The 26441-nt window shown below is 36.7% G+C and overlaps 2 protein-coding genes across 3 annotated transcripts in view; one reads left to right on the top strand and one right to left on the bottom strand.

Annotated features, from left to right (window-relative positions):
* The window catches only part of LOC139974010 (tyrosine-protein kinase receptor Tie-1-like), a 41198-nt gene extending 24125 nt beyond the window's left edge, over positions 1 to 17073 (bottom strand). For both annotated transcript variants that reach the window (XM_071980930.1, XM_071980925.1), the window contains exons 1-5: positions 16622 to 17073; positions 13967 to 14260; positions 7369 to 7626; positions 4947 to 5081; positions 3893 to 4030 (exon numbers count right to left, since the gene is read on the bottom strand). In XM_071980930.1, coding sequence (XP_071837031.1) covers positions 3893 to 4030; positions 4947 to 5081; positions 7369 to 7626; positions 13967 to 14260; positions 16622 to 16676 — 880 coding nt within the window. In that variant the 5' untranslated portion in view covers positions 16677 to 17073. The remainder of the gene's footprint in view (positions 1 to 3892; positions 4031 to 4946; positions 5082 to 7368; positions 7627 to 13966; positions 14261 to 16621) is intronic.
* LOC139974036 (2-Hydroxyacid oxidase 1-like) overlaps positions 1 to 26441 on the top strand; it is a 137462-nt gene that overhangs the window by 11286 nt on the left and 99735 nt on the right. The window lies entirely within an intron of this gene.

Here is a 26441-nt window from a genome sequence, read left to right on the forward strand (position 1 = left end):
TTCAGCCTATATCATGCTTTCGTTTGTTCTAGTTTGATAGTAAATCCCTGTCTATTTATGAACATCAGTTTATTTGAGGTCCTATCCAAGTCTTGATCGTATATAGATGAATACGGGCTTATTATGTTAATTATTCCTTTGCGCTGAGTGTTTAGAACAGGATTTCCCTAACTTTATCCCCCCCCCCCACCACCAACTCCCAACGAACCCCCTGTGGATGTCAGAGTTGTCCACGAACCCCCAACCTTTCGAGACACGATCTGAATCATTATTATACTATAATACGCATAACAGTGCTTCGTAAAAGATCAAGTTCATAGTGTAATATTTTAATGAAAAAACAAAACAAGTGATGAACAAATATTTATTTATCACATGCACGGTAAGGTACTACTTTGGTCACATATGCGTATGGAATGCGAAAGAGTTTGTCGGTAGGTAAGACTTTTGTACATTACTAAATTATATGATATATCAGATTTTAGTTCAACAAAAATGTTTTGACTTTCAGAAACGTCTCACGAACCCCCTGGGATGGACTCACCCCAGTTAGGGAACCTCTGGTTTAGACAATGACGTGAGCAGGCCTGCGTAACTTGAATGTCGCACGCATTCCGGCTTTACGTCTCCAATCCGACAGCCCTACGGGGAGTGTACCCCCCCCCCATAGGCGTAGGAGGCGGGGGGGCTGGGGGGGCTGCAGCCCCCCCAACCAAAATTGTTGGTGAAAATTCGGGCAATATGCTGAGAATTTTTCGGGCACCTACTGAAAGAAGAAAAATCTGCAGTGTGTTTTTCATTTTTTTTGTGAAAATTCGGGCAATATGCTGAGAATTTTTCGGGCACCTACTGAGAGCAGAATAATTTGCAATGTGTTTTTCAATTTTTTTTGTGAAAATCGGGCAATATGCTGAGAATTTTCGGGCACCAATAATTCTAACCAATATGGAAGGGTAATAACACGAAAAATATAACCAACATTTCTTTGCGCGCTCAGCGCGCGTTCAACATCTTAGTGTGCATATCATATAGGCATTCATCGGGTAAAGGCATGTGATGAAATAACCGATCAATGTCCATATGATATGCACATTAAGATGTTGAGCGCGCGCGGAGCGCACGAAAAATTTCGGTTACATTTTTCGGGCAAGTCGTTACAGCCCCCCCAAATCAAATTAGGCTCCTACGCCTATGCCCCCCCCCCAGCCTGGGCCGACCCCTCTCGCAATGATACTCGGGGAGTTGAATGCTTCCCATTACTCAACACCCGAAGTGACTCCAGTTGCGAACGACCTTTATTTCAAAGTCATTGATCAAGGAACAGAATACCACTGCGCATCAGCAAATTTTGAATAGGTCAAGAGAATATGGTAATCTATATAATGGTCTGTTGAATCGAAACCTTATTATGGTCGTTGGTGCGGACTCTATACAGTGCCTTCATCAGGTATATGCTAATGTAAGATCATCTTGATACATTTTTTGCAAGAAACGTTTACATTAAACGACTATACCTTACTAAGCAGCTTGTTTCCTGCACGACAATGTTGTCTTTTTGCGATACTGTTACAACGTTGAAGCTCCGAAAGAATCTTAATTGACTTTGCAAATTCCAGTTAATTCCCAAAAAAAATTTTAAGCTTTGTTTTTTTTTCAAATTAGACGTTGTTCGGGTACCACTATACAATTTCTTTTTATTAATATTAGTATTATCTCTTATTACATATTTCGATATATTTAGAACTAACTGTCCCGAAAAAAAGGCATTTATCCATGTTGGAAACCAGTGGCAATTAGTGAACAAAGAAAAACTGTGAGTTGACAGTCATATCCGGGAGATGGTATACAGATGTTTATCATTACCGCACAGCGTTTATTTCAATAATGGTACCATTTATTTAATCTTATATTTATTTATTTTTTTAAACTATATCTAAAGTTTACATTAAAGTATCCGTGAGTGGCGGGACAGATTATTCATCTATCGGAGGCAGCCGAAGAACAACATGAAAATACCGACAGAATATAAAATTGGTTAGATTTTTTTTTTTTTTTAAGGATTCGGTCAAGGTTTTAGTCAGTGTGTGAAAGGTCCAGAGTAACTCCCATACACCATTCTTCAAACACATTAAGATAGAATAGGGTTTAATATCGTGCACATTACCTATATGCACAGGACTCTATATATCACACAAAAAGGCTGTTGTTATACCGAACGAGGCTGTCCCGATATATAGTGTCCAAGGTATCATTGCAATATACCGTTATACAATATAAATGTTAATAATAATAATAATAATAATAATAATAATTATAATAATACCAATACTTATACTTATACTAAATACTAATACCAATGCTTATACTAATAGTAATACTTGTAATAATACTGCCACTACTCATAATAATAATACTAATAATATAACGAACTAAAGTTGTTGTTTTTCAAATTGAACAGTTCAAGTGAGGCTATAAAGTCAAGTAAAACTAACACACTAACTAACTGTAATGTGGCAAGATAATACAGAGTGTGTGACACATTGTTTCAATACGATTTGTGATTATTTGTCACTTTGAACGTCCTTGATATGACCTTGTGTTTTGCTCTCTGCCTGAATTGACTTCCATCCGGATATGGTCTTATCGTTAACCTACAGCCTATGATTTGCAGTGTTAACTGACGTTAGTCTCCAATATAAATGTTATGTGTGTATGATATTAACAATGGAGGTACAATGTTCCACGTGAATAACAACTGCAGTTCAATCTAGTAGAGTGTGCAACCTAATACATGCGCATGATGTGAATACAGCCTGACGGGCTGTCCCTTTTTGAAAACCTGTCTAAGCGTCAAAAATGGACAAACACATCCCTTTTTTTACCCCCAAAAAACACAATGGTGCATAGTGGTAAAACTTAAAATAATTCCTGCCTCTAGTTTGGTAGCCCTCTAAATTGTCAGAAAAACATAATATATATTCTGGCAAAGCTGATGTTTGTTTTATTTTATAGCTGCCAACCTAATCTATATAATCACAAACATTTGCAAGTTATAATGATGCATGTAGGCCTGCGTCTTGGAATATTGTGCAACTAACGTTCAAGCGAGAATGTCCCCCATCAAGATCGTGCAAAACATTGCGTTTTCGACGGCTCGATGATTTTAGTTACTTTTCAAAGTGTAACATGTCAAATTTTAAGTGGCGTGCTTAGCCTAAATTTATCTTACACTTATACACTTTCGATATACTTAGAACTAACCTGAACTGTACGTTACGTTCGGATAAAAAAAAAGATTTGTCTTTTATTTGTAATTGTTGTAGTTAACTAGTCTAGCAGCTAAATGCATCATTCTGTGAATGAAGAATTATTTTAAACCACAGCTTTTGCCTCTTGCCGAATTGTCCAATAGGCGGAAAAGGAAAAACCCCAGGGGCCCAAAGTCAAAAGGGTACCAAGGTCAAACGGTACCAAGGTCAAGGGACCTCAATGAATACGTCCAGACAAGGCTTGTTCAAATTCCTGCCTTGGAGCCGAGACTCCTTTTCCCGCCAAATGTCAAATCACCCTGTTAGTTGCAAAAGATCGATTCTACATAAAGTTGTGACTAATTTACACTTACATATTTGTAATAAAATCTATCTGCACAATATGACAATTTTTTTCACAGATTTTTCTGTCTGAATAAAGAACAGTCCTTTATTTCAAGAAAATCGAAACAGATCATCTCTTTCATTTGTTATTAAAAGACAAATCTGTCCACGCAGTGATCTTAACATTTCATATTTAATATTTTGCTCATAGATTTAACCAATTTTAGAACCTTCCGTTTTCGTGTCGAGAACCTGGCATGTTGTAATCCGGAAAGTCACAAAAAAAAAAAAATTCTTACCTTCTTCGCATGTTGGTCCGGTCCATCCTGTAGCACAGGAGCAGCCGTATGGATCAGCCAAACAGAACTGCATGGAACGACAACCATCGGCCTTACACGAATGTTGACATTCGGGACCGTACGAGTTAATCCCACACGCTGAAGAAAATTGTTAAATTATAAGTTTTTAATATATCAAATAATAAACAAAAAATCATGCATAATTATTGTTTACGTAACATATAAGAAAGCTAGAAAGCTTTTAGTGTTGATTCGAAAAACTGATGTTTTATTTGTCTATGTCGAGGAAGCTCGTTATATAAGAACAGAATAAAAGAATAATATCAGGCTAAATTTTAACATCTCTGGCATGTTACTCTATGTGTTTCTGAAAGTATACTATGCCTCAATTACATATGCGTCATTTGCGGCGATGGGGGAGTGGGCGGGATAACGGGTGGGGGAAGGTGTAAAAAGTGATTTTCATTGTTGAATAACGACGCTAAGAAGGATGACTTTAGGACAAAATTAAATTTCAATATTTTGTAGATTTTAGAAGGAAAAAAACACTGCTATCAGTTCAGGTTGTATTTCTAAATTCCTCTTAGTTTTATTTTCACTTCAGTGAGCTTTCTGAAGGAGATTCTGTTGGAATCGAAACTTGTGTACATATTAACTACCTATACACAGTAACTATAGTTTGCTAACAGCTTTCTCTCTCCGCCTCTCTCTCTTTCTCTCTCCCCCCCCCTCTATCTCATTATATATATATATATATATATATTTCCCTCTCCCCTCTCTCTCCACCCCTCCCCCCTATCTCATTATATATATATATATATATATATATATATATATATATATATATATATATATATGTATATATATACATATATATATATATATATATATATATATATTTAAATATATATATATATATATATATATATTTCCCTCTCCCCTCTCTCTCCCTACATCTCTCTCTGAGGTTTGCTGACATATTCTTGTTTGTGATTATACGTGTTGTGACAATAGACCACAAATGATAAAAAGGGAAACCGATCATGTTTCTTACCTTTTTCACAGAGGTTGCCCATGAATCCTGGAGGACAAATACACATACCAGTGGTTGTATCACATTCACCGCCATGTTCACATTCTGGACATGACTGAGCACAATCTGGTGGGTTCCAAAGACCAACAGGGCATTCTGCAAAAACAACAACAAAAAGTCATCCCGAATTCCAATCTATATCAATAATTCTACAAAAAAAAGATAATTAGAGGAGAATTTTCAAAACTCGGAAAATTATCTAAAGGACCGTTTTTGGGGGGATGTACCAGAGAGTCTGAAAATTGAGTTGACCAATATTATGGTATTATATTAAAAAAACTAAGAAATAAGATTTCAATAAAAGTGATTCCAATTCACCTAAAACAATCCATAACCAACCGGCTTTGATTACACCAGATTTAAGAAGTACCGTCCTCCTCCCCTCCACCACCACTCCCCACCGCCACCTCCTCCCGCCCCCCCCCCCTCCTTCCCACCCCCATTTCGAAACTCGTTCCTCACATCTTTATTTTTGTCTATTAGACTGTTACCCTACGGTTGCCAAACTGTATGGGTACAGAAAGTGATAATTCCAATGCGCGCATTCCGGGTAGCATAAATAAAACGTTCTTGTTTATCAATTAAGTGGGGGAAAAAACAATGTTTTAAGCAAATCTCTTTTTACACTGCCTAGCGTTACACTCTTTTGATAACACAGGCAGGACAAAATATATCCCGAATAATCTTTTACACTGACCTGACCCTTAAGTTTGATTAAGTTTAAGCTAATTTGCTTTTCTACAATTTCTCGTTTCATATTTTTTTATTTTTTTTTGTACATTTTTCTTCCAGTTTACTATTCTCGTGGTCACTAGTTTGATGACTAGCCTTTGTTTTATTTTGTCTTGTTCGCGTTGTTTTGTTTTGTTTGGCTTTGTTTTATTTTGTTTTGGTGTCCATCTTATTTACTTTTTGTGTATATGACGAATATAAATTTGATTTGTACTGAAGATAGCATGGAAAATTCGAATTTCACCTTCACTTCACTTCCAACCCCTTCTCACCGCACCCCACCCCCCCCCCCCCCTCCAGTGACCACCTTATAAACCACTGATATATATTCTCTGCGAAGTCCGGCCAATCTGAGGATATGTCCTAGACATATTTTGAAATATTAAGTAAAACCTTTCAGTAATAATTCTTAACCTATAACCCTGACAGTGACCTCGGTGTCCATTTCTTTCATTTTTCTCTTTGACGACCTTGCTGATAATAATTACTTCCTTGTCACTTACTTACATTTTGTCTTTACGAAAAAAAAGAAGCGCAGAAAGTTTCCAAGTCTTTTATAGCGGTTGTGGTATGACCGCATTATCAGCCATTGACACAGCTTTTCAACTATCACCTATATTAAAACAACATTGAACAAATTTTTGTCATGGCGTATAGTGGGTTTCCTATCTTTAAAGATTGTATTTGGTATTTTTTGAACTCGCAGCTTTTCCTGTTTTTGTACATGCATGAGAAGTTAATTCTGTTCTGGGTCGAGAGGAAGCTAATGTTTTGATCAGACTATAAGAATCATAAACGTGTAACATCTGGTAAAGCTAAAAGGTCAAAGTTCACTTTGATCCGCAGCGGTCCTGGGGACCTGTTGCTCATATACTACATTGATGGTCGAATAACGGACCTTGAAAACGTTTATCTGTGGTTTGCCGCGTAACATTTTCAAGTACCTTTGAAACTGTTGAAGGCTTGACGAGTTCGCTGTCGTAGCAATTACGTATGACAGTATAGAATATACATTGCCTATTTAGACAATTGGGGGTGTCGTCAATGGCCACTCTTTAGCGATCACCAGAATGAATTCTCCTAAAGGTCACTCTATGATATGACCTCAAATGCGATGTTGACAATGTGTTACAAAATTTTGTCAAGGACAAACGATGTTGAATGTTATTCAATGTTGTTCTATCGTTCTTCATATGACGTAAAAAGAACATGTTTTGTGTCATTTATTAGAATTGATAAAACAATGGATTGAACATTAACATGGATGCCTGTAACTGCAGCTGTAGAAGCCGACTCACATAAAACTTAATCTTAAAGGAGCATTCCAGTGATTTAGTTTATCATAAAGGTGAATATCGTGAACCTGGTATAGAGCGAATGAAACATTACTAGAACTCGAAGCTTTTTTTGAGACTTTAGCAAATGAGGCCTCAAGTCATCATTTTTAAAATATACAGAATCAGATAAGGCGTACCGGAATCTTTGGAAACACGTACGTGGTACATCATATCCATATGAAAATGATAATAAATGGTTTATTAATTCCATAGCTCCCCATGGTCCCTTCAATGAGCCTATAGGTCCGATCCGAGCTTTAACAACCCCCCCCCCCTCCCCGCAGCTTTGATTTAAAGACGGTGTTATTCTTTACCTCTCACGATGAGCCTTGTGAATCCTCCAGAGTAGGGGTACTGTGTGAAATGGGCATAATAGATCCCTGCATCCGATGATGAGGCTGAATCGATGACATAGGTCTTGGAACCCTCAGAAGATGTAATCGTATTGCCTGGGAGTTCTGTTCCGTCCTTCTTCCAAACCACATCTCCGCTATCCCTTTCAAAGGTCATTTCAAGGACCACTCTATCGCCAGAGTTCACTGTCATTGTATAAGCTGACGGTTTGAGATTGGCTGAAGTGAGGAGCAGGAAAAAGACATAAAAAAATGTTGTAAAACTAACAACAACAAAATCGTATAATTATATAATATTATGAATTTGTGGTAATTCGATGTCTTAATTTGGATGAGAGAAAGATTGCAAGAATTAATGATGGACAAGGACTCAATTCAATTTCTTTCATCCTCTTAAACAATTTTTTAAAATATTTAGATAAAATAACTTTGAACAAACAAAAACCGCATGAACTTTCTGTCTGGCGGCTTTCATATATTTATAGTTCCTTATAGTCGCAAAACACACAACTTGTTTATCCACAAAGCACTCACGTAGGCCATGCATTGTTGTGAACATTTCGATTTTTCTTTGGCAAGCAAAACAACATTTAAGAAAAGGAAATACTTCATCGCCATAATCTGATTTTAAGCCACCCTTCATACTAGGAACCATGTACAAAGAAAGAGAATCTAGGTCGCCAGGGTAGGTTAAGGTCAGTCGGTTATTGTATGAAATGCATAATTAGTCTTTGTTGCTATTTTTAGCGATACAATATTACGGCACACGGGATCCTAACATAGGATCCATATGTGGCTTGTTTGTTCCGTTAATGCCAAAGTACAAGGGGAAAAAAACACTTTTAAGGAAGTTGGTTTCTTTTCAGAACAAACAATGAGCATGTCGCCTAAAACTGTACGTTGTCCTTTTCAGATTCAGATCCCTAGCATATCTAGCCTAGCCTCCTCTGCATATAAGATTCCGGGCAGGCTTTGTTCTCGTTGTACCGTCGAGGCTATTAATTAACTTTTTCACCACTTTTTCTATTTATTTAAAATCAATTTTTTTTTAAGGGGGCGAGGGCGGGGGGGGGGGCAATTGAAACAATAGTACCTAACCTATTGTTGCTTGGCCTTACTGAAAACCCCGTATCCCCTCAAAAACTAAAACTGAAAAACCCGTATCCCCGTATCCCCTCTCAACCACAACCCTCTCCCCCATCGCTTCACCGCCTGTCCTAACTTATCAATGTTTATCATCCATTTAGCCTCGGGAAGTCATACCGAATGCTCTGCTGAAGTTTTCTGCTTTGTTTTCAGAAATGCTTTCTAGTAGGTATTAAGCAGATGACTCATCACCTCTAATGTCTTGTAAACTTCCTTCTTTGATGTTTAGTTAAAATGATGTTAGCTGAAGCCGCAAGACCGCAAACTCACAGGTCAAACTCGACTGTCAGTTCTATAGTAAATTGTCCCGTTATTGAAATATCACCTATGAACAAATCGTTGTTATTGTGAATTTGAAAATGCTCTTGCTAATTCTGCTGCTATAATTTTTTTATTATTTTTTTTTCCTCCGTTTATTTCAACTATACATTAATATACAAATATACAAATAACGAATCCATTCAAAAATAGCAAAAGTTAAATAACAATGAAATTGAGAAACACCATGTAGTATAATAACGACCAACATGGCGGATAGAAAACAAATTAGTATGATAAGAACAAGTAGAAGAATAACCACAAGAAGAATTCCAGACTTACTAGAAAATATTACAACAAATAACAGCAAATTATAACAATTGAGGATGTGAAAATTGCGAAAAATTAAATATTTGAGGTTTTTATTAATGAGGAGAAAGCATCCTTGAGTTCCTCGAAATTAATGTTATTCTTATTATTCTTTTTGTTATGACGAAAAATATAGTTCTCCACCTTTAATGCAAACGTGAACTTATGAATAAATTCATTACAACTTAAGGTCTTTTTTTATTATTATTTTTTTTTTATTATTATTATTATTACTATTTCTATTATTTTTATTATTATTATTATTATTACTATAACTATTATTATTATTATTATTATTATTATAATTATTATTATTATTATTATTATTATTATTATTATTATTATTATTATTTCCTTTGTCCAATCAAATGTAGCCAGACTCTCTTGATATTTGGCCACATATTTATCCAATGAAATGTGAGAGAGAGAAAAACAGTTTTGCAAATTTGAAACCCTTCATATTTTGTGACATTTCTGAAGACTGTAATAGATAATATAAACATAAATTCCACTACAAGTTAGGCTTTATGTATATCCGTAATATATACGTGACTAACATAACACAACATGCATTGCTCTGTTTATTTCCCAAGGTAACCTAAACATTTCATTAACAAAAGGCAAACACCATTATAATGCCTATACAAAATAATAACGGGGCAAAATACTTCTCATGCATCCAGGAAGCTGCAGTATACCTTCCAGCTCACTGCTTGCTTCATCACAAAGCAGAAAGCGAAGAAATACATATCCAAAATGTTTTACACCTGAACAACGCCAGGAACTGAAGAAGGTCGTTGACAACTTAATCGTCCATATAATTAAACTTGTCTCGTGAACATGAATTGACGAAATCACAAACAAAGGGAATTTGTCGAAATGTAAAGTACAACTATAGGTTGTACATCGCTAATTTCAACTTATGCCAGAGTATATAATTACGCCAGATTATATGTGTGTGTATATATATATATATATATATATATATATATATATATATATATATATATATATATATATATATATATATATATATGTATATATATATACCCAGTGTTTACTACTGTTTTGTCTTTGTGTATATCAGTCTCACGTGCAAACACGAAAAACTTTGAAATGCAATTTACACCTGTTACCTTGCAGTTAGTTTTTCTTGTGTAATATGAATGTTTTAATACTGAGCAGGGTGCATGTATGGAAGAAATACAAACCATTTTGTTTCAAGACGACCTTGAAAGTGTCATAGACGTATGCGCTCTTGCGTATGATGATATGTGACTTAATCAAGGGGAAAGTTCCCCCCCCCCCCCCCCAAAAAAAAAAACAGGTTAAAGAAAAAGTTTCACTTTGTTTAGCTTCGTTATTTATATTTCTTGAAACTTTATTAATGTCCATATATAGATACTAATAACGACCATAGTCGATTTAAGAGAAAATAACTAACTCGGTGAATAATAATAATAATAATACCATTCAAAATAATCCTGGTTATAATTAATGTTAGTACTAATGAGAGTAAAAATGATAAAAAGATCATTTTAGTATATTTCACCAATTCAACATTTTATCACAATATGGATGTATTGCGCTCTGAAATTCGTCATGTAAACAGTTTGTAGCAAATTGATAAATTGATCGCTTATAATTAATCGCATCAGAATGTCATTATTTCAACATTTTACAGTAAAATTGCAGAAAAAAAGGATCTTCACGTGAGGACGACACCTTAACGTGTCCATAGAAATTAGCTGAGTTTTTTTTTCTTGTTTTATGTTTCTTGCTGTTAGTTTAATGTCAGTACTGTTATATAGGTACTAAATGAAATAAAACAAATATCGTTTGTCTTTTGTCGTCAAAGTTACATTGCGTTCATAATGTAACGGATACACTGTCAACTCTATGGTCTTTGCAAGATATATAACATTTAACATACAAGGAAATAGTTCAGTAATATTTAAAGAAACAGCTTTAATAAACTGCTGATCGATGATTTATTAATAGAACTGATAGCGTACAAAACAACCCAATAGAAAAAAGTAATTATGACTAATAACAGTATGCAGAAGAAAGTGAAAATTGCAGTACAGCTGCACATATAATACAACTAATAGGATTCTTTTTCTTTCTTTTTCCTTTCTTTTTGTAAATTGCAAGTCGTTTAATCGCTATCAACACTGAAAGTAAGTCAACATTTGAAGTGTCTTTTTTATGATTTTTTAAGAGTGGGTAAAATTCGACCCGTCATGGGAAAACAGTTCATAACGGTTGCTTACAACATCTATACGTATAGTCTACGTATAGGCTACTTCAGATATATATATATATATATATGTGAAGTATAGAGCTATGAAGCTATGGTCGTTTATAGGCTACTTCAGATATATATGTTAAGTTTACAGCTATGAAGCTATGGTCGTTTATAGGCTACTTCATAAATATATGTGAAGTATACAGCTATGAAGCTATGGTCGTTTATAGGCTACTTCAGAAATATATGTAAAGTGTACAGCTATGAAGCTATGGTCGTTTTATAGGCTACTTCAGAAATATATGTAAAGTAGACAGCTATGAAGCTTACGTGGTCGGTTATCTATCCATTATCATATATATTGCCATATAAGAGCCATAGGACAAGTTTTTTCTTTGTATTCTGTACAAAATGCCGGAATGAATGAGATCGCTGAGTTCGATAATGCTGTGTTAAACTCCGGGTTTCCACGAAGCCTCGTTGTTTTGTGTAACATTACTTCCGTATGTAATCTTACACTACTACTACTAGTAAGTAGCCAAGTATCGATTGCAAAACTAGTATGGATGATGAGTATGATAACATGAATACAGGCAACAATGCTAGAATGCGGGTACGAGAAGGGCCAACATTTTCCATCAATGTTGTTTTTTGGGGGGCTTGTCTCTTTTCTTTTCTGTTTTGCTGATGCCTTGTTCTTATAGATCGTGGCTCTACACATCATATACAGTAAAATTTATTACGTAATATATGCTGACGTCACCGTTTACGTCGTATGTCAAACTTATGGCGGTAACACATATTATTAATGCATACAGGTTTGATGAGAGGGAGCCAGCAGGAGGGTGACTCGTAGAAATATGGGATGAAAAATAATCATTAATGTCAAAGTATACAGACTTTTAAAATAACGGGTCCGGTTAAATAATTGTCCAGGGGACCGGACATGTATCTTGATCCAAATGGCTGAATGTATCTATATCTGCTTTTTAAATTTCCATTTTTTTTTACTTTTTATGTTTTATTTTTTAATAAAAACCCTTAACACATGACCTTTTCCTGAAAAGTATTAGAAAACTTCAGGATTGGAGCAACCAGTTTGAAGAGATTTAACTCAAATTAGAAATGGCGCTGTGTCGGTTAAAGATTAAGATGATACACCAATGGTGCTACAGAAAGAGATTCAGATTGACGGTGGAAGGAAAAACACTGGTGCACGGTGGATGCAGGTTGGCCGAGCGGATGGAGATATTTTTGGCATCATTGAAGGTGCTTGGATGAGAAATGGTTCTATATTTTCTATTCTCGAAGTTTCCAAGTACATTAGTGATCAGAAAGGTTTCCCCTTTATAGGTTAATATATGCAATGAGCCAAATTGTAAGTGGAGCATATACTTCAACAGACCCGTGACCAGTTTCGGCGCCCTTGTACCAATTAATGTTTAATCCACCAGGCATGCGTGCCACTGCGTTGATAAGACCGTTATATACATATAATGTTATTGAGTGGCACTGTGGTCAAGGGTCGATTGGTCGCATCACCCCACTATCAACATAATCTTGGATGGGGTGCGAGATGTCTTTAGTGTATTTATTATAAAATTGAGACCAACCCTGGGTATCACGTGAGTGCATGACTCACGTATTAATTCTTTACTGTATACAAGTTAATTGCTGTTAACCCATCTCCGGAATTTATTGTTCTTTTCTACATCAACATTAATCACCGCCACCTGCTGGATCTTAAACTTCTTAAAGAGTTTTAAATTACTTGTATATATCTCTCTTGAATACCGTACAATCGGTATTTATTAATAGAGAGTTGATTTAAACTTTGGCTGTAGCTTTGCCAAAAGTTCCATATGCCTATATTATTTTAAGTGATCAGGCATGAGAACTCAAGTATTATATATCATTATGTTTTTACGTGCATATGGAAGCGATTATGAGGTAACTGCACAGGTATGAATAAGCTGAAACAAAGTATTGGGTAAAAGCTGATTGGTTCAGTTATAGAAAAGGTTAGGCTTATACATTTCAAATTACTTTACTACGTATGCCACGCACGTTAGGCTAGTCAGACCTGCACCCTGTCCGGCTATATCATCCTTGTATGACATCGACATTAGAAAGAGAACGCTACATAACCAAAACCAAAAGTCAAATGTGTACCGTATCCCGAGTCCCTTAGAGAGGGAACATATATTACATAAAATCTTAGCCAAAAGACCGCGAAGCCAGGCGTATGCAATCTTAACATGTTGAGATTACAGTGTTATAAACCTAAGTTTAAGAGACATCAAGTTCGGTTATTGTTTTTTAATTATTACATAGCTGAAACTGAACTTGTTTATGCGCTCATGTGTTACTCGTAGTTTGATCACCTGAAGTATGGAGACTATCTGTTCCAAGACTAAACTTGATGTCATAAATCTGGAAAGATTGCATAAACCAAAACCAAAAGTCATGACTGAATAATATGCGACGTCCATATAGTCATGGTTTATGACATCTAAGTGAAACCTAGATTATACATACCATCCCGTGACATCTTCAGTGTTGTAGCATTGTTCATCCCATCAGTGCTAGAACAGTAAAACGCCCCATAGCGACTTGTTGTAAAAGATCCACCCCACATGGCTCTGATGCTATTAGTATCGATGTCCGGTACTGGAGGTTGAGGTATACTCTGCTCTCCGTGCAAACCCTCCCCTACCCTCCCTAGGGTGAGGTCACTGGGGGTGAGGTCTCCATCGACATCCAGGCAAGTAATAACTGTAGCGGCACTGGAAACTCGAGGAGTGGAATTTATGATGTAAATGTTTTTAGACTCTGTGGGAATAATCAAGTATAGTGCAATTATAGGTAGTAATATAAGTATAAGATATATTTATATAATATATATATATATATATATATATATATATATATATATATATATATATATATAATTGAGATCGTAGTGACTTGGAAAATCCATAACAGTGAAAAAACTTCCAGTCTCCACCGGGATTCGAACCCGGACCTCCCGTTTTATATGCGGACACCCTAACCACTAGGCTATGGACGCTTATTGTATGTCCAGAGGTATATACTTGTTTATATACTTGTGAGGTGTTTGTACACATGCATATGTTGATGGCACAAACAGGATGGGATGGGCTTTGGGGGGGGGGGGGGGGTCAAAGTAGGCTGCATGGGAGACATGGTCCAAACCAGGCTACGAGCCTGCTTATCAATCGTCGCTACCCTACCCTCCACTTTACCATGCCCCTTTACTTCGCCCCACTATTCTATTCCGATCAAAATAATAAAAGAGAAAAACACATACAGGGCGATCCAATAGTAATAAGAAGTTACCTAGATAATGTGATTCCTAGCAAGCCATTTCATTTTCTCGGAGGTAATATCAAAAGTTTCGGAGTAACGTACTAATGTGGTTCAACGTTATCAGCATATCTAGATATCCAGGGATCATTGCTAAGCTGTATCACAGGTGTATTTTCAGCTTAACCCTGCAAATCGTAGTTATTAGCAGATAAAAAAAGGGGTTTTTTTTCTTTTCGGTGGCCTGTACAACCTGTTACAATTACTCAATTGACCTGAATCACATTATTATTGAGCAAATAATCCCACGCAAACCTTCACTTCGACCACTTTTTCCTGTTTTTAAAGTGATCTGTTATTCTTTGTTTATAGTCGACAGTGAGATATCTCATTGCGCATGCTCGGTTGCCATTTGCTGAAAGTGAGGTTATTAAATACAGGTGAGTTTGAAGGTGGTTTTTCGTATCAAAACAGTCAACGTTTGGGGGAAGGCTACCGTTTTTATGTTTTATTGTTTGGGGGGTTGGGGGTATCACTAAGTATATACAAACACATCACTGCAAAGACTCCTATTGGTCTATATATTGTTAATCCAATTTACCACATTTCGATAGTATATATAGGTCGATATGTAAACGTTTTCCTTTTCATATTTGAGCATAGGCATGATGATGGATACAATGAGATGAAGTAAAGCCTTTCCTAACTATATGGCTGTGATAGCATAAAGACCGGTGGATATTATAGCATAAAAATCGATAGTCATAGCGTAAAAAAAAACAGCGGTTACTTTGCCAAAGGAGTAGACGCTCGTTGAAACATGGTAATAAACGGTCGTTATAGCATAACGACTGATAGCTCCTATGACAATGCAATTAACGTTCGTAATAGCATAAAGAATAGTAACACCTATGTATATAGCAATTTAAAGACATTATAGTATAATGATCGATAGCACCTTTGATATAGCAATCATGAAAATGATAGCATAAAGACTGATGACACCTTTAATATAGCAACCAACGGTCGTTATAGCATAAATATTGATTGCACCTATCATGTAGCAACCAACGGTCGTTATAGCATAAAGATTGATAGCACGTATGATATAGCAATCGTGAACATTATAGCATAGAAACTGATGAAACCTATAATATAGCAAACAACGGTCGTTATAGCATAAAGATTGATTACACCTATCATATAGCAATCAACGGTTGTTATAGGTTAAAGACTGGTAGCTTTATATAGCAACCAACGGTGGTTATCGCATAAAGATCGATGTCACCTATAATATGGCAATCATAAACATTATTTATCAACAGTCATGAACATTATTTATCTATATGCAAAAGATCGATAGCACCAATAGCATAGCAATCAATGGTCGTTATAGGATAAATATTGATAGCACGTATGATATAAATCAATCAACGTAATAGCATAAAACTGACAGTACCGTAGACATAGTTTTCGACGGTCGTTATAACATAGCTTTGTATGGCTTTGCAATGGCAGGTTGAATCTATTTGCGGTATCAGAACGAACATTCTTATAACATATCAACCAAAGATCGTTGAATAAAAACGGTTTCTAAAGCATAGAAATTGAACGATCGTTGTAACATAAAAATGGACTCTCGTTTTTCCACAAAATTTGTCTATGAAGGTTGCCTCATGTACACACCAAGACAAAAGTGATTGCTAAAATTCAAAGTACTTCCTAACTTTCCAAATTATCCGCATTAAGGTAAAGTTTGATTACATTTCTCTGAGTAAAGGAATGGTGTCTTAAAATTGGCTTAGCACATTTGAATACTAAAGATTTTCAAGTGACAATACTAGTATAACAACGTTATATACATACCTGCCAACTGGGTCAAACTGACCAGAAAGATAACATACAAAATAAAAGATGTCATTGTGCTCGCTTTGTAAGACGATTATCGCTCGTCTGTTAATCCTTTGGTAAAATCCTTTCGAAAACAAAACGTATAACCTGACTTCGAAATATAGCGTGGTTTACTTTTTCCGCTGTTTTTTCGTCTGTTCTGACTCGATATTGCCTATATATTTTAAATTTACTCCATTTGACTAAAGTTATTTTATAAGTAAACGTAGTAAAAATAGACACTGAAAATTTGTACTTATATCAGTAGAAACCAGCTTCAATGATGTCCACGGACTGTCCGGTATAGGCGTCACAGACTACCGCAGTTATACAGTATACGCAGGTAGCCAACTCTTATCTACGGCACCATTAGTGTTATTGAATTCAATTCACTGTATGTAGAGGAAAGATTTCACAGTTAGTGACGGCTGTTGTTGGTTTTGCACTCGTCATTTCCGTTTCAGGAAACAAAGCGCCCCTCTTTTTTGTAAACATACTATAGTGACGCAGTCTTTAGAGTATATCGTTGAGGAACCATCTTCGGTATTTCGGAAGTACACGGATTATCTCGCAACAGCTTTTACTTGATCACGGTCGAACTCGGGCGATGCTCGAGTCATGGGTCACAACTGGATCAACTCTCTGATTTTGAACACGAATGAATTCTACGGTAGTCACATTACTGAGTCTCCTAACCCTACACACATTTTAATTAAGTCTAAAAGTGTTGAACGTTAATTAGGTAATACCCTTAGGTTCATGCCCTCTTCGTCATATTGTTATGTTTATCTTAATTTACTCGTGCACGGTACTACCTGCTGACAGACCTTCCTGTCTCGCGATTCTCCGCCCCCACCCCTCCCTTACCATGCAACCCATTCTCCGTTAAGTTGTGTGTATATGAAAGAAAAAACAATTTGATGGTAAACTTTTTGGTCGAGGCTACAGCAGACAGTTTTCTGTAATAGGTAGTCGATCAATAATCATGTAATAATTTGCATCTTCTTCATTTTTCAACATTTATGATCTTTAATACTTTTCTATATATACGGTGGCCGCTAAACATTATTGTACTATGAAGTGTGTGAAATATAGCAACTAATCTTTATTTGGCAATAGAGTATACCGCATGTTATCAATTTCCTTCGTATGGGTCCGATGGCTATGGTTCCCTTTTCTGGAAGGATTTGGGGGTTTTTTTTAAACGGAATAGCGCTTTATTTTATTCATATATTTAGATCTGCCATTCTTGCTAAAACTTCAGAAAACTTAACATAAGTTTGAGAAGAATACCATATCGTCGAAGATTCATTTAATTTTTGAACAGTTCGATAATTTTCATCTTAGCGATCTGTTTCAACTCAAACGCTCTAAGACAATGTTTCCATGCATGTTCTCATTTGCATTGTATTTAATAGTTGTTTTTTGTTTTTTCTTTCTTGTGTGTGTGTTTTTTATATGTGTGCTTTGATTTGTTTGTTTCTTTACCTAAGGTTCTTTTATTGCTTATGGAAAAACTATTTCAAACTTTTACTTCAAGCTTTAACACCACCCTAAGTTTAGACCTATAGCTATACAAATCTAATTTATAGTCTAAATATGCCTCAAAAACGGATGAACCATTTGACGTCTAAACGTTTCACTTTCTTCTAGAGGAGGATTGCCAGAACTCGCCATATACATGGGAGTCAGCTTGCAACGACCACAGGGCACAGATACTGGTGGTACTATGGCATCATATATTTATTGAAATTTTCCAGACATGACTTTTTACCTATAAGATATCTCCGAGTTGGAGCAACAACGTCTCTGAGCTGTTTGTGATGGGAGATGTTCGTCAAAATAGATCTTCTATCATATCAGCCAATGATGATAGTTGTGATTGTCTCTCAGTAAGTAAAGCAACTTTATCATCAGGAAGACCATTCCCATCGCTTAACTCTAGTAATAATCTTTGAACTATACAGTCTCTTTTCCTCAATCAAGAATCACAGCATTAGTTATCACAGTAAAGAGCTTGTATCCTGATCAGTTTTGTAGGGATTTCCGTAGCATTTCAACATCTTCCACAACCTCTCTCAGTGAACAGAGTCAAACGCTGCTTCAAAGTAGACAAATATGGCCATCAAAGCTGAATTGCCTTTCAAATGAATGCTCAATGATGTTGCAGAGGATGAAGATCTGTTCATTGGTGATGCTGCATGCTTTTCCGAAATCCTGCTTGTTCCTCCCTCCGTTTACTGACTCTAATACTTGGGAAATTCGGTTAAGAAGACTTCACCGAAGCCGTCACTGGGAACGGATGCCAATGCAAGTCTTCTCCAGTTAGAGCACTCCATAAGAATTACCTTTGCTTGGGATTTCACAATGACGCCCTTTCTCTCATATTTTCGGTACTTCCTCCTTGTCCTAGATTAACCGAAGAAATCCCGTCCAACCACTGAACTGCTATATGCCAGTATCAACTTCAAGCAGTTCGGCTATGATTTCATCTTTACGCGGCTTTGCCATTCTTAAGACCTTGGATGGCATCTCTAATCTCAAACGGAGACAAGTAGTCGGTTCTGATCCCGGTGATTCCATCAAAAAGGGATTGGATCAACATCTTTGATTGGGTTAGTGGGTGGTTCACGATGGAGGGTCCCCTCAAATTGCTCTCTAAATCTTTCTAACGTATCTTCTTCGTTAGGGGGAATGTTCCCTTCTTACTGCCCTTGTCATTTACTTAGCGTCTTGGTGATTTCGTACACCTCTTTGATGTGACCAAGATCTGTTGCTCTTTCGGCATTCATTGGTTAAGTTGTTCGCCCATCTTCGTTTATCATTTCTCAGGCTTCGTTTCACCTCATTATCCCTTTTTCTTAAACTCATCTTGTAGTTTTCGCTTTACTCTATAGTTGATTTAGTTCCTTCAGATGTTACTTCTGAGCTGTCTCTTTTCCTCAACCTTTTCCCAGCTCTCTTTCGCTAATCCATGGGGCTTTTGACCTTTCTGTACCCAAGAATGCCTTTCGACGTTTCTTTGTACAAGTCTTCAACAGCCTGCCGAAACTCTTCAATGTCATCTACTTTGTCATTTAATGTGGTATATATTATATTCTTCAGTTGCAGTGAGAGCCTGGCTATCACTTCAGGTAGGAGAAGCCTTTTCTAGTGTCAAACTTTCTTTTGTTGGATATAGAGCACTGGTATCTCTTTAACTTGTCGCTTAGTTTGGAACGCAATAGCTGATGGTCATATAAGATGTCTACTGATAAGAATGTGACCAATTTAATTCTTAGCTATACCATGTTGCAAAAAGTGATAAATTGGTCAGACTTTTGGGCATTCTAAGTGTTGTGGGACAAAAATTTACCCAAAGTTGGTTGGGTGCATACGTACCCAGTGTTTGGGTAACATATTTGCCCAACGTTCTTAGAGTGTAGAGAAGTTGATGGAATAACAGCCCAAGCCTCCTGCTAGTTAGACTATGCCAATGTAAAACTGCCACCAATGTCTCTATATAATAATTACATCAAAGGGTATAACTGATCTGCCATCTGCCATCTGACCATGGCTTCATCAGCTGGTTAACACATTCAGTGGATACCCCTCGATCTAGATAAGATGGATAGCAACCATTTAACTGCTCCTAGCTGATAAATGTAGCGAGCAAATACCCGGAAAGTTGTGTCCGACAAATTTGGCATATTGTCTTTAGCATTTTACAAAGTTTCTTACGCTCAGTTTTATGAAACCTGATATCAAGCATAGATGGACAAAATTCGCAGACTACGTGTTGAAATACATGATTCTTAAATGACCAAGTATAGTAGCACGTAACAGATTGCCGAGAATTCAACACAAAAATTGCAAATTGAAATATCTGCTGTGAATCCATGTCACTCATGCAACGAACAATAAAATAAAAAAAACCAATCTGTGCTGACCATATTGAAAGGGAAGGAAACATATTTCAAATATCTTACAAACTGACATACCATGCAACGAACTCACAGCACTGGCTAATAGTATACTTAACGTTGCTTCTTTACCACTTTAGTAGCGTTTATGTTGCGGTTATTAAACAATATTAAGTAACAATAATACTTTAATTGTAACTTGTGAGGGTCAGAAAAACGTTTTTATTCGTCTTACAGTTATTCTATCTCACAATTAAAGCTTTGATTATCCCATAATTTATTTATTTTTTCTCGTCGAAAATGAAAAGCAGGGCGAATGTCACTTTTACAAGGCCTGCATATTTGTGTGGGCTTTACTGTTGTATTTCGGTTATACCCTAAGCGCTGATTGTTTGCAGTGGTGGTTATTAAAGCTTCCGGTATACGTGCGCGGTAATGAGTAATCAATAGCTGTTAATAATTAACATAATAACAATAGAGCAGTAGAAAGGAAAACAAATGGATTTGTTTATAAGGTTATAACTTTCCCATGCTCATTAAGGGCCTATATATTGATGCCAAGTTCAAACAACAATTGAAAAAAATAAAACGTCGTTAGAATGGGGCAAACAACTTGAATCGACAGACTAATCACGTGACACTTCGAGTTTCATTTGTCTATTTCTATACTTTGGAGGTAACGTGAATAAACGCAGGTATATCTTGTATCTCTTGACAGGTTGGCATTCAGGTTAATTCCAGTCGACAGAATACAAAACAAAGGATTGAAAATGTCAACTTAAAAGATTAAAAACAGCGTTACGGTAAATTTAGCGATTTTTTGTGTGAGTCATTATTGACGCCTCTTTATCAATTTTTTTTTATCAAATTTGATATTTATTATGCGCTTGATATTTACTATCCGGTTTCCTTCAAGTATAATGTTAATCAAGTTATCAAGGGTTATAATGTTAATCAAGTTATCAGTTAATCAAGGGCCACATCCACGGAAAGATTATTTTCAGAAGCGAGATTACTCTAAACGCTTCGTCTTATGGGGAGGAGGGGTTGTCAAGCACCACCTCACTTTCTTATTGTTGGCTATTGCGCTGGTGGAGGAAGGCGCAATGGTTGTTTTGACCATGGGCCCAATTCAGCAATAATCCGCCGCCCATAATATAGGGACTATATATCTTTGACTGTTTATGGTATACATGCATATTTGATATAATTTCTCTTTTGTTTTGTAATAACTCATTAAGAAAAGTCAGAGAAGGGACGCCACGTGTCTTTACCTGCTCCCACCGAACTTGAACTGCAATAGCTGGTATACCACTGCCGGAAGTTGAAATCCTATATATTTCGTTTTTAACGTATCCAATATGCCATATAACACAGTATTACCGCCGTGTTAGCGGTATGTTTAAAAGTTTATCTTTGCCTATTAAACGTTGGAAACGGTTAGTTTATGCCCGAGTGAACTGTGCATATATATATATATATATATATATATATATATATATATATATATATATATGTATATATATACAAAGTTACCGTATATATAATGCTGTATATATACATACAGAGAGATAAGGATCGCAATCTCGGGTTTGGCGCGTATCTGATTATTATGTCTTCAAACTAACCGCTATGTCAGTTCTGTGCTGAGATAGCTCTTCCCCAGCATGTCAATTCACGACATTCTAATAGTCTGCTTATAAGCCTTGTAGTGATTTCCGTACCGGTGGTCTGGTTTTCTGCTTAATGTAAGTTCAGGGAAACACAGGAAGCGATGGGTGCATAGGATAAGCTACGCTATACAGATCGAGTATATCCTTTATATACAATACAAAGACTAGTGAGATAACCTTTAGACACTACACACACAAAAAGTGAGATCTTTTGTTTAACTTCCAGTTTAAAACATGGAAATTTCATCTTTTCATCAAAAAATTGTATTGTTAACAATCAACAGTGTCACAGAAGTTAAAGGCCGTTTCTGTTGTGTGTGTATGTGTGAAGGGTTAAATATGGCCCTTTAAGCAGATAAATAACTACATAACATATAATAGTAGGCCTATATCTGTATTAAACTTTCTAAAAATTGTCACCTTTCAGGCGATGCTACCGGAACTCTCCTTTAATTATTCAATGTTCACAATGCCGTAGGCTATATTAAAAATGTGTCAACACTGGATAAAATGCGTATATCATCTATCGGATTATAATAATAATAATAATTATAATAACCTGCAGTTATTTGTACGACGCTTATGGGGTAAAAAGGACATGTTTTTGTTGTTATTAGAATGTATTCAACGATGGATTAACATAAACATTGATGGTTCTCGCTGAAGAGTGGACGCCATCTTGACAATTTCAATTTAAAGGATCGTTCCACTGGCAGTCTATTCATTTCGCATATCCTTTGTTGTTTGCCATAGACTTAGACATATAATCGGCAATCTTATGCGATCTTCCTCTGCTACGAAATATTTCCCCACAGAGAAGTGATACCTACCAATTAGATAAATGAATCGTTCGCTGTGATGACAGGCGCCTGACCCCCCCCCCCCGCCCCCCCCCCTCCACGTTCACCCCCTTTCTTCAACCGAACAAAAACAGTAAACATAGTTCTAAGCACAAAAATGCACGTATAATTAATCACAGATCAAACTTAGTAGCCTAAATAGCTTCAGAATACACCATTTCACCTAGTTTCTGAAGTTTCAATCTTTATTTTTCGGACCCTCTACATGAGAGTCGGTTTCAACGAACCAAGGGATACCGCCCCGTCATTTATAAAACAAAATGAAAAAAATCCTGGATTCGTATCGACATGTATCCGATTCGCTGAGAGTTTGGAACCATGGTCACGTATAAAATATTGGGGAAATGAAAATATCGGTTATTGAACGAATACTACAACTTTCCCAAATAGTTACAAAGAACGAGATTAAGTTTCTCGTGATCCTGTTCTCCAACAGCACACCGTATAGGATGGTCAAATTTACGGTAATCGTGTAAATCTGTTTACCAGGAAATCGCCAACTATAACAAATTCCAGAAACTAATTGACAAAAAACTGCACACAAAAAAAGGGACGAATATTCTACAACGATTTGAAACTGATCCATAGTCTAATTGTTGTTTTCTTAGTACAGGCCTCTACTAAATAGTCGATTGGAATTCGGCGAATGTTGACTTCAGTGTAGTCGAACTCACTTACATAATTGTAGCCTACGCACTTCTTTTATCATTATACCCAACTATCTCAAATTCCCAGAATTGTGCAACCAAGCACCCACTGCCGTTTTGTCATCTCAGGAAGGACATATCATGTTATCAATTAAAGTACTAAAGTGAGATCGTGGACAAGTTCGGGAACGTAATGAAATAAAGGTGACCGCGTCTCCCCTCCTCCCCCTCTCCCTATACTCCCCCCCTCCCCCTCTCCCCTCCCCCTCTCCCTCCTCCCCCTCTCCCTCTCCAAAGACTTCTTCACTCACCACCCTCTCAACCATCCAAAATGAGAAGCCCCTAAAAATGGTTAAAACATCATCAGTACCCCAACACCCTCCCTTATATATGCTAGGAAGTCTTATCAATGCTCAAACTTAAAACCAGTTTCAACAAGCAACTGAAGGCCAACCGCCCTCTCCTTTAAAGCCATTTATCACACTGGAAAGCAAGAAAAGCGAAAACAATACCAAAATTATCGACACCGACTACACGTATATGTTATAGATTTCTATCTTCAAAAAATGGTCACTCATTTTGACAATCAGACATCCGGAAATCCCCCCCTTCCCCCTCTCCCGCGTAGTCGTGATGAAATTTGGAACAAATTTATAAAGTATGCGTAATATTACATGCCTTCTCCCAATGCAGAAGACGACCCCCCCCTCACCCCCACCCAAATAAACATTGTTTTTACAAAATGTTACCACCGTTCTGACGTCGGTAACGACCCACGCATTCACGAGGTGTTATAGGTAAAATCCTGCTTGCTTTGTCGGCGTATTTCGTGCCACCCGGCATGATACACATTACTCGATGACGTCAGGGGTAAGTGAACATAACCATTGTTCTATTGACCTAAACTAAAGATACGGGATGTTTTTGCTAAAGGTATTGAAAGTAACAATAATAATAAATAAGAGCAAACAATTTCTTACACGGACATGTTCAATGAACGGAGGTTAGAACTACAAAACGAATGAATTGGTCAATTTAAGACACGGATTGTGGTACATCTTAATGAGATTTGTATTTTATTTAAAGACTACAAATATAGCAAAATCATGTTAACTCAGTGAAATACCTGTTTTATAAAATCTATTACAGCCAACTGTTTAAATTCAAGTTACGGTGTCAGTTTAGCCTACAGTGAACATATGCGACGGGGTATTTTCTTTTTTGTCCTATTTTAATTATTTTAAGGTTTATAAAAGTTTTCTGTTATTAAACATTAATCATACTATATGCCTAAAAGAGCATCCTCCACATTGAAAATCATGGACATAAATTTGAATTTGTGAAAAAGAAATCGGATTTTGGTATCTAGGCCTATATGAGCTTCTATTGTATTTAAAGGCGACAAATATTTGCATATTTCATATATATAGAATCGTTATAACCAAATCAGAGACCAAAGTTACTGGTCAATTTAAGTGTAAAATAGTGAAGATATGACCATATCGATTTCTTTGCGTGACTGTACTGTACCTATAGATAGGAGTTTATAGCATTCTCCAACCTGAAAAGTAGACACAACTTAACTTTTCAATCTATATCAAAATATCGACGATTTTATCATCATAAATGCATAACAGGATAATCATGGTCGTATGTACAACTGCAAGTAGACTTATGTACAACAACAAAACGTGGAACATAAGTTAGCACTTTTTACATCAACAATACCTGATCGGTTAGGTACCGTTGTCAACAGGTTTCCACTTTTCTATCATACACTCTCATCACTATCAAGTCAGTTAAATTGTCATGGGTTTTCTCCTAAAATATTTACTCCCAATTCAATCGATTTCTTTAGGTGGGTCGAACTTTCGACCGAAGGGTCCATCTGAAGAATCCAAACTTAGGGGCCCTAATTACAGTTCATGGGGCCATATGACGTACTTTAACACGACTGGCCGCCTTGATATATTTTTGGTGGGCTCGACGGCAGATTAAAAATAAAGGGGCCCATCGGGATATCTAGATGAATAAGATATGGTCCCTAAAGAGTATACATGAATTCGCCGGAGTGCGGCAGCCGGCGACAAGCTTCAGCGGATGGATGGGAACGCAGGATTATTGGCCCTGTGGGCCTGGTCCTTACCCCGGGCGATCTCACCGGCCTGGTTACCCCACTGTTCATGTGCAATAGTGTTCACACTTATGAATGTCATATCGCCCTGCCGTTCAGACTACTGTATATTTCTGTTTTGCCCACTTTTTCTTTTCTTTTTTGCTACTTCCGAGGCGCCAGCACTCGCCAATACATCAAACTTCATCTTCCGTAAAGGTATTGAAGTTCAGACAAACATAATTTCCTGTTCTGAGGTTGACAGTGGGAGAAGACAATAAAGCATACCACGATCACGTGTTCATTTTGAAACAAGGTCAAAGTCACGATGGGGTGGGGGAGGGGGGGTCAGGAACATTTCTATCCAAGCAAGCAAATACCGTAGAAGTATGACCGTGACTTTCCGGTTACTGTGTTTTTAGAAATCACAAATTGGATTTAAGATAACATGAAGACGGTCAGACCATATCAGGATTATTTGATGAAGACTAAATTCAAAGCAGATGTAAGAACATAAGTATCAGTGGCGAATCCATGCTTGCTTTGAACGGGGTCGTGATCGGGATGGCAACTTCCCCCTTCCCCCTAGACTCCTCCTCCA

The sequence above is a fragment of the Apostichopus japonicus genome, chromosome 2, assembly GCF_037975245.1.
Source record: "Apostichopus japonicus isolate 1M-3 chromosome 2, ASM3797524v1, whole genome shotgun sequence".
Classification (NCBI taxonomy): domain Eukaryota; kingdom Metazoa; phylum Echinodermata; class Holothuroidea; order Aspidochirotida; family Stichopodidae; genus Apostichopus; species Apostichopus japonicus.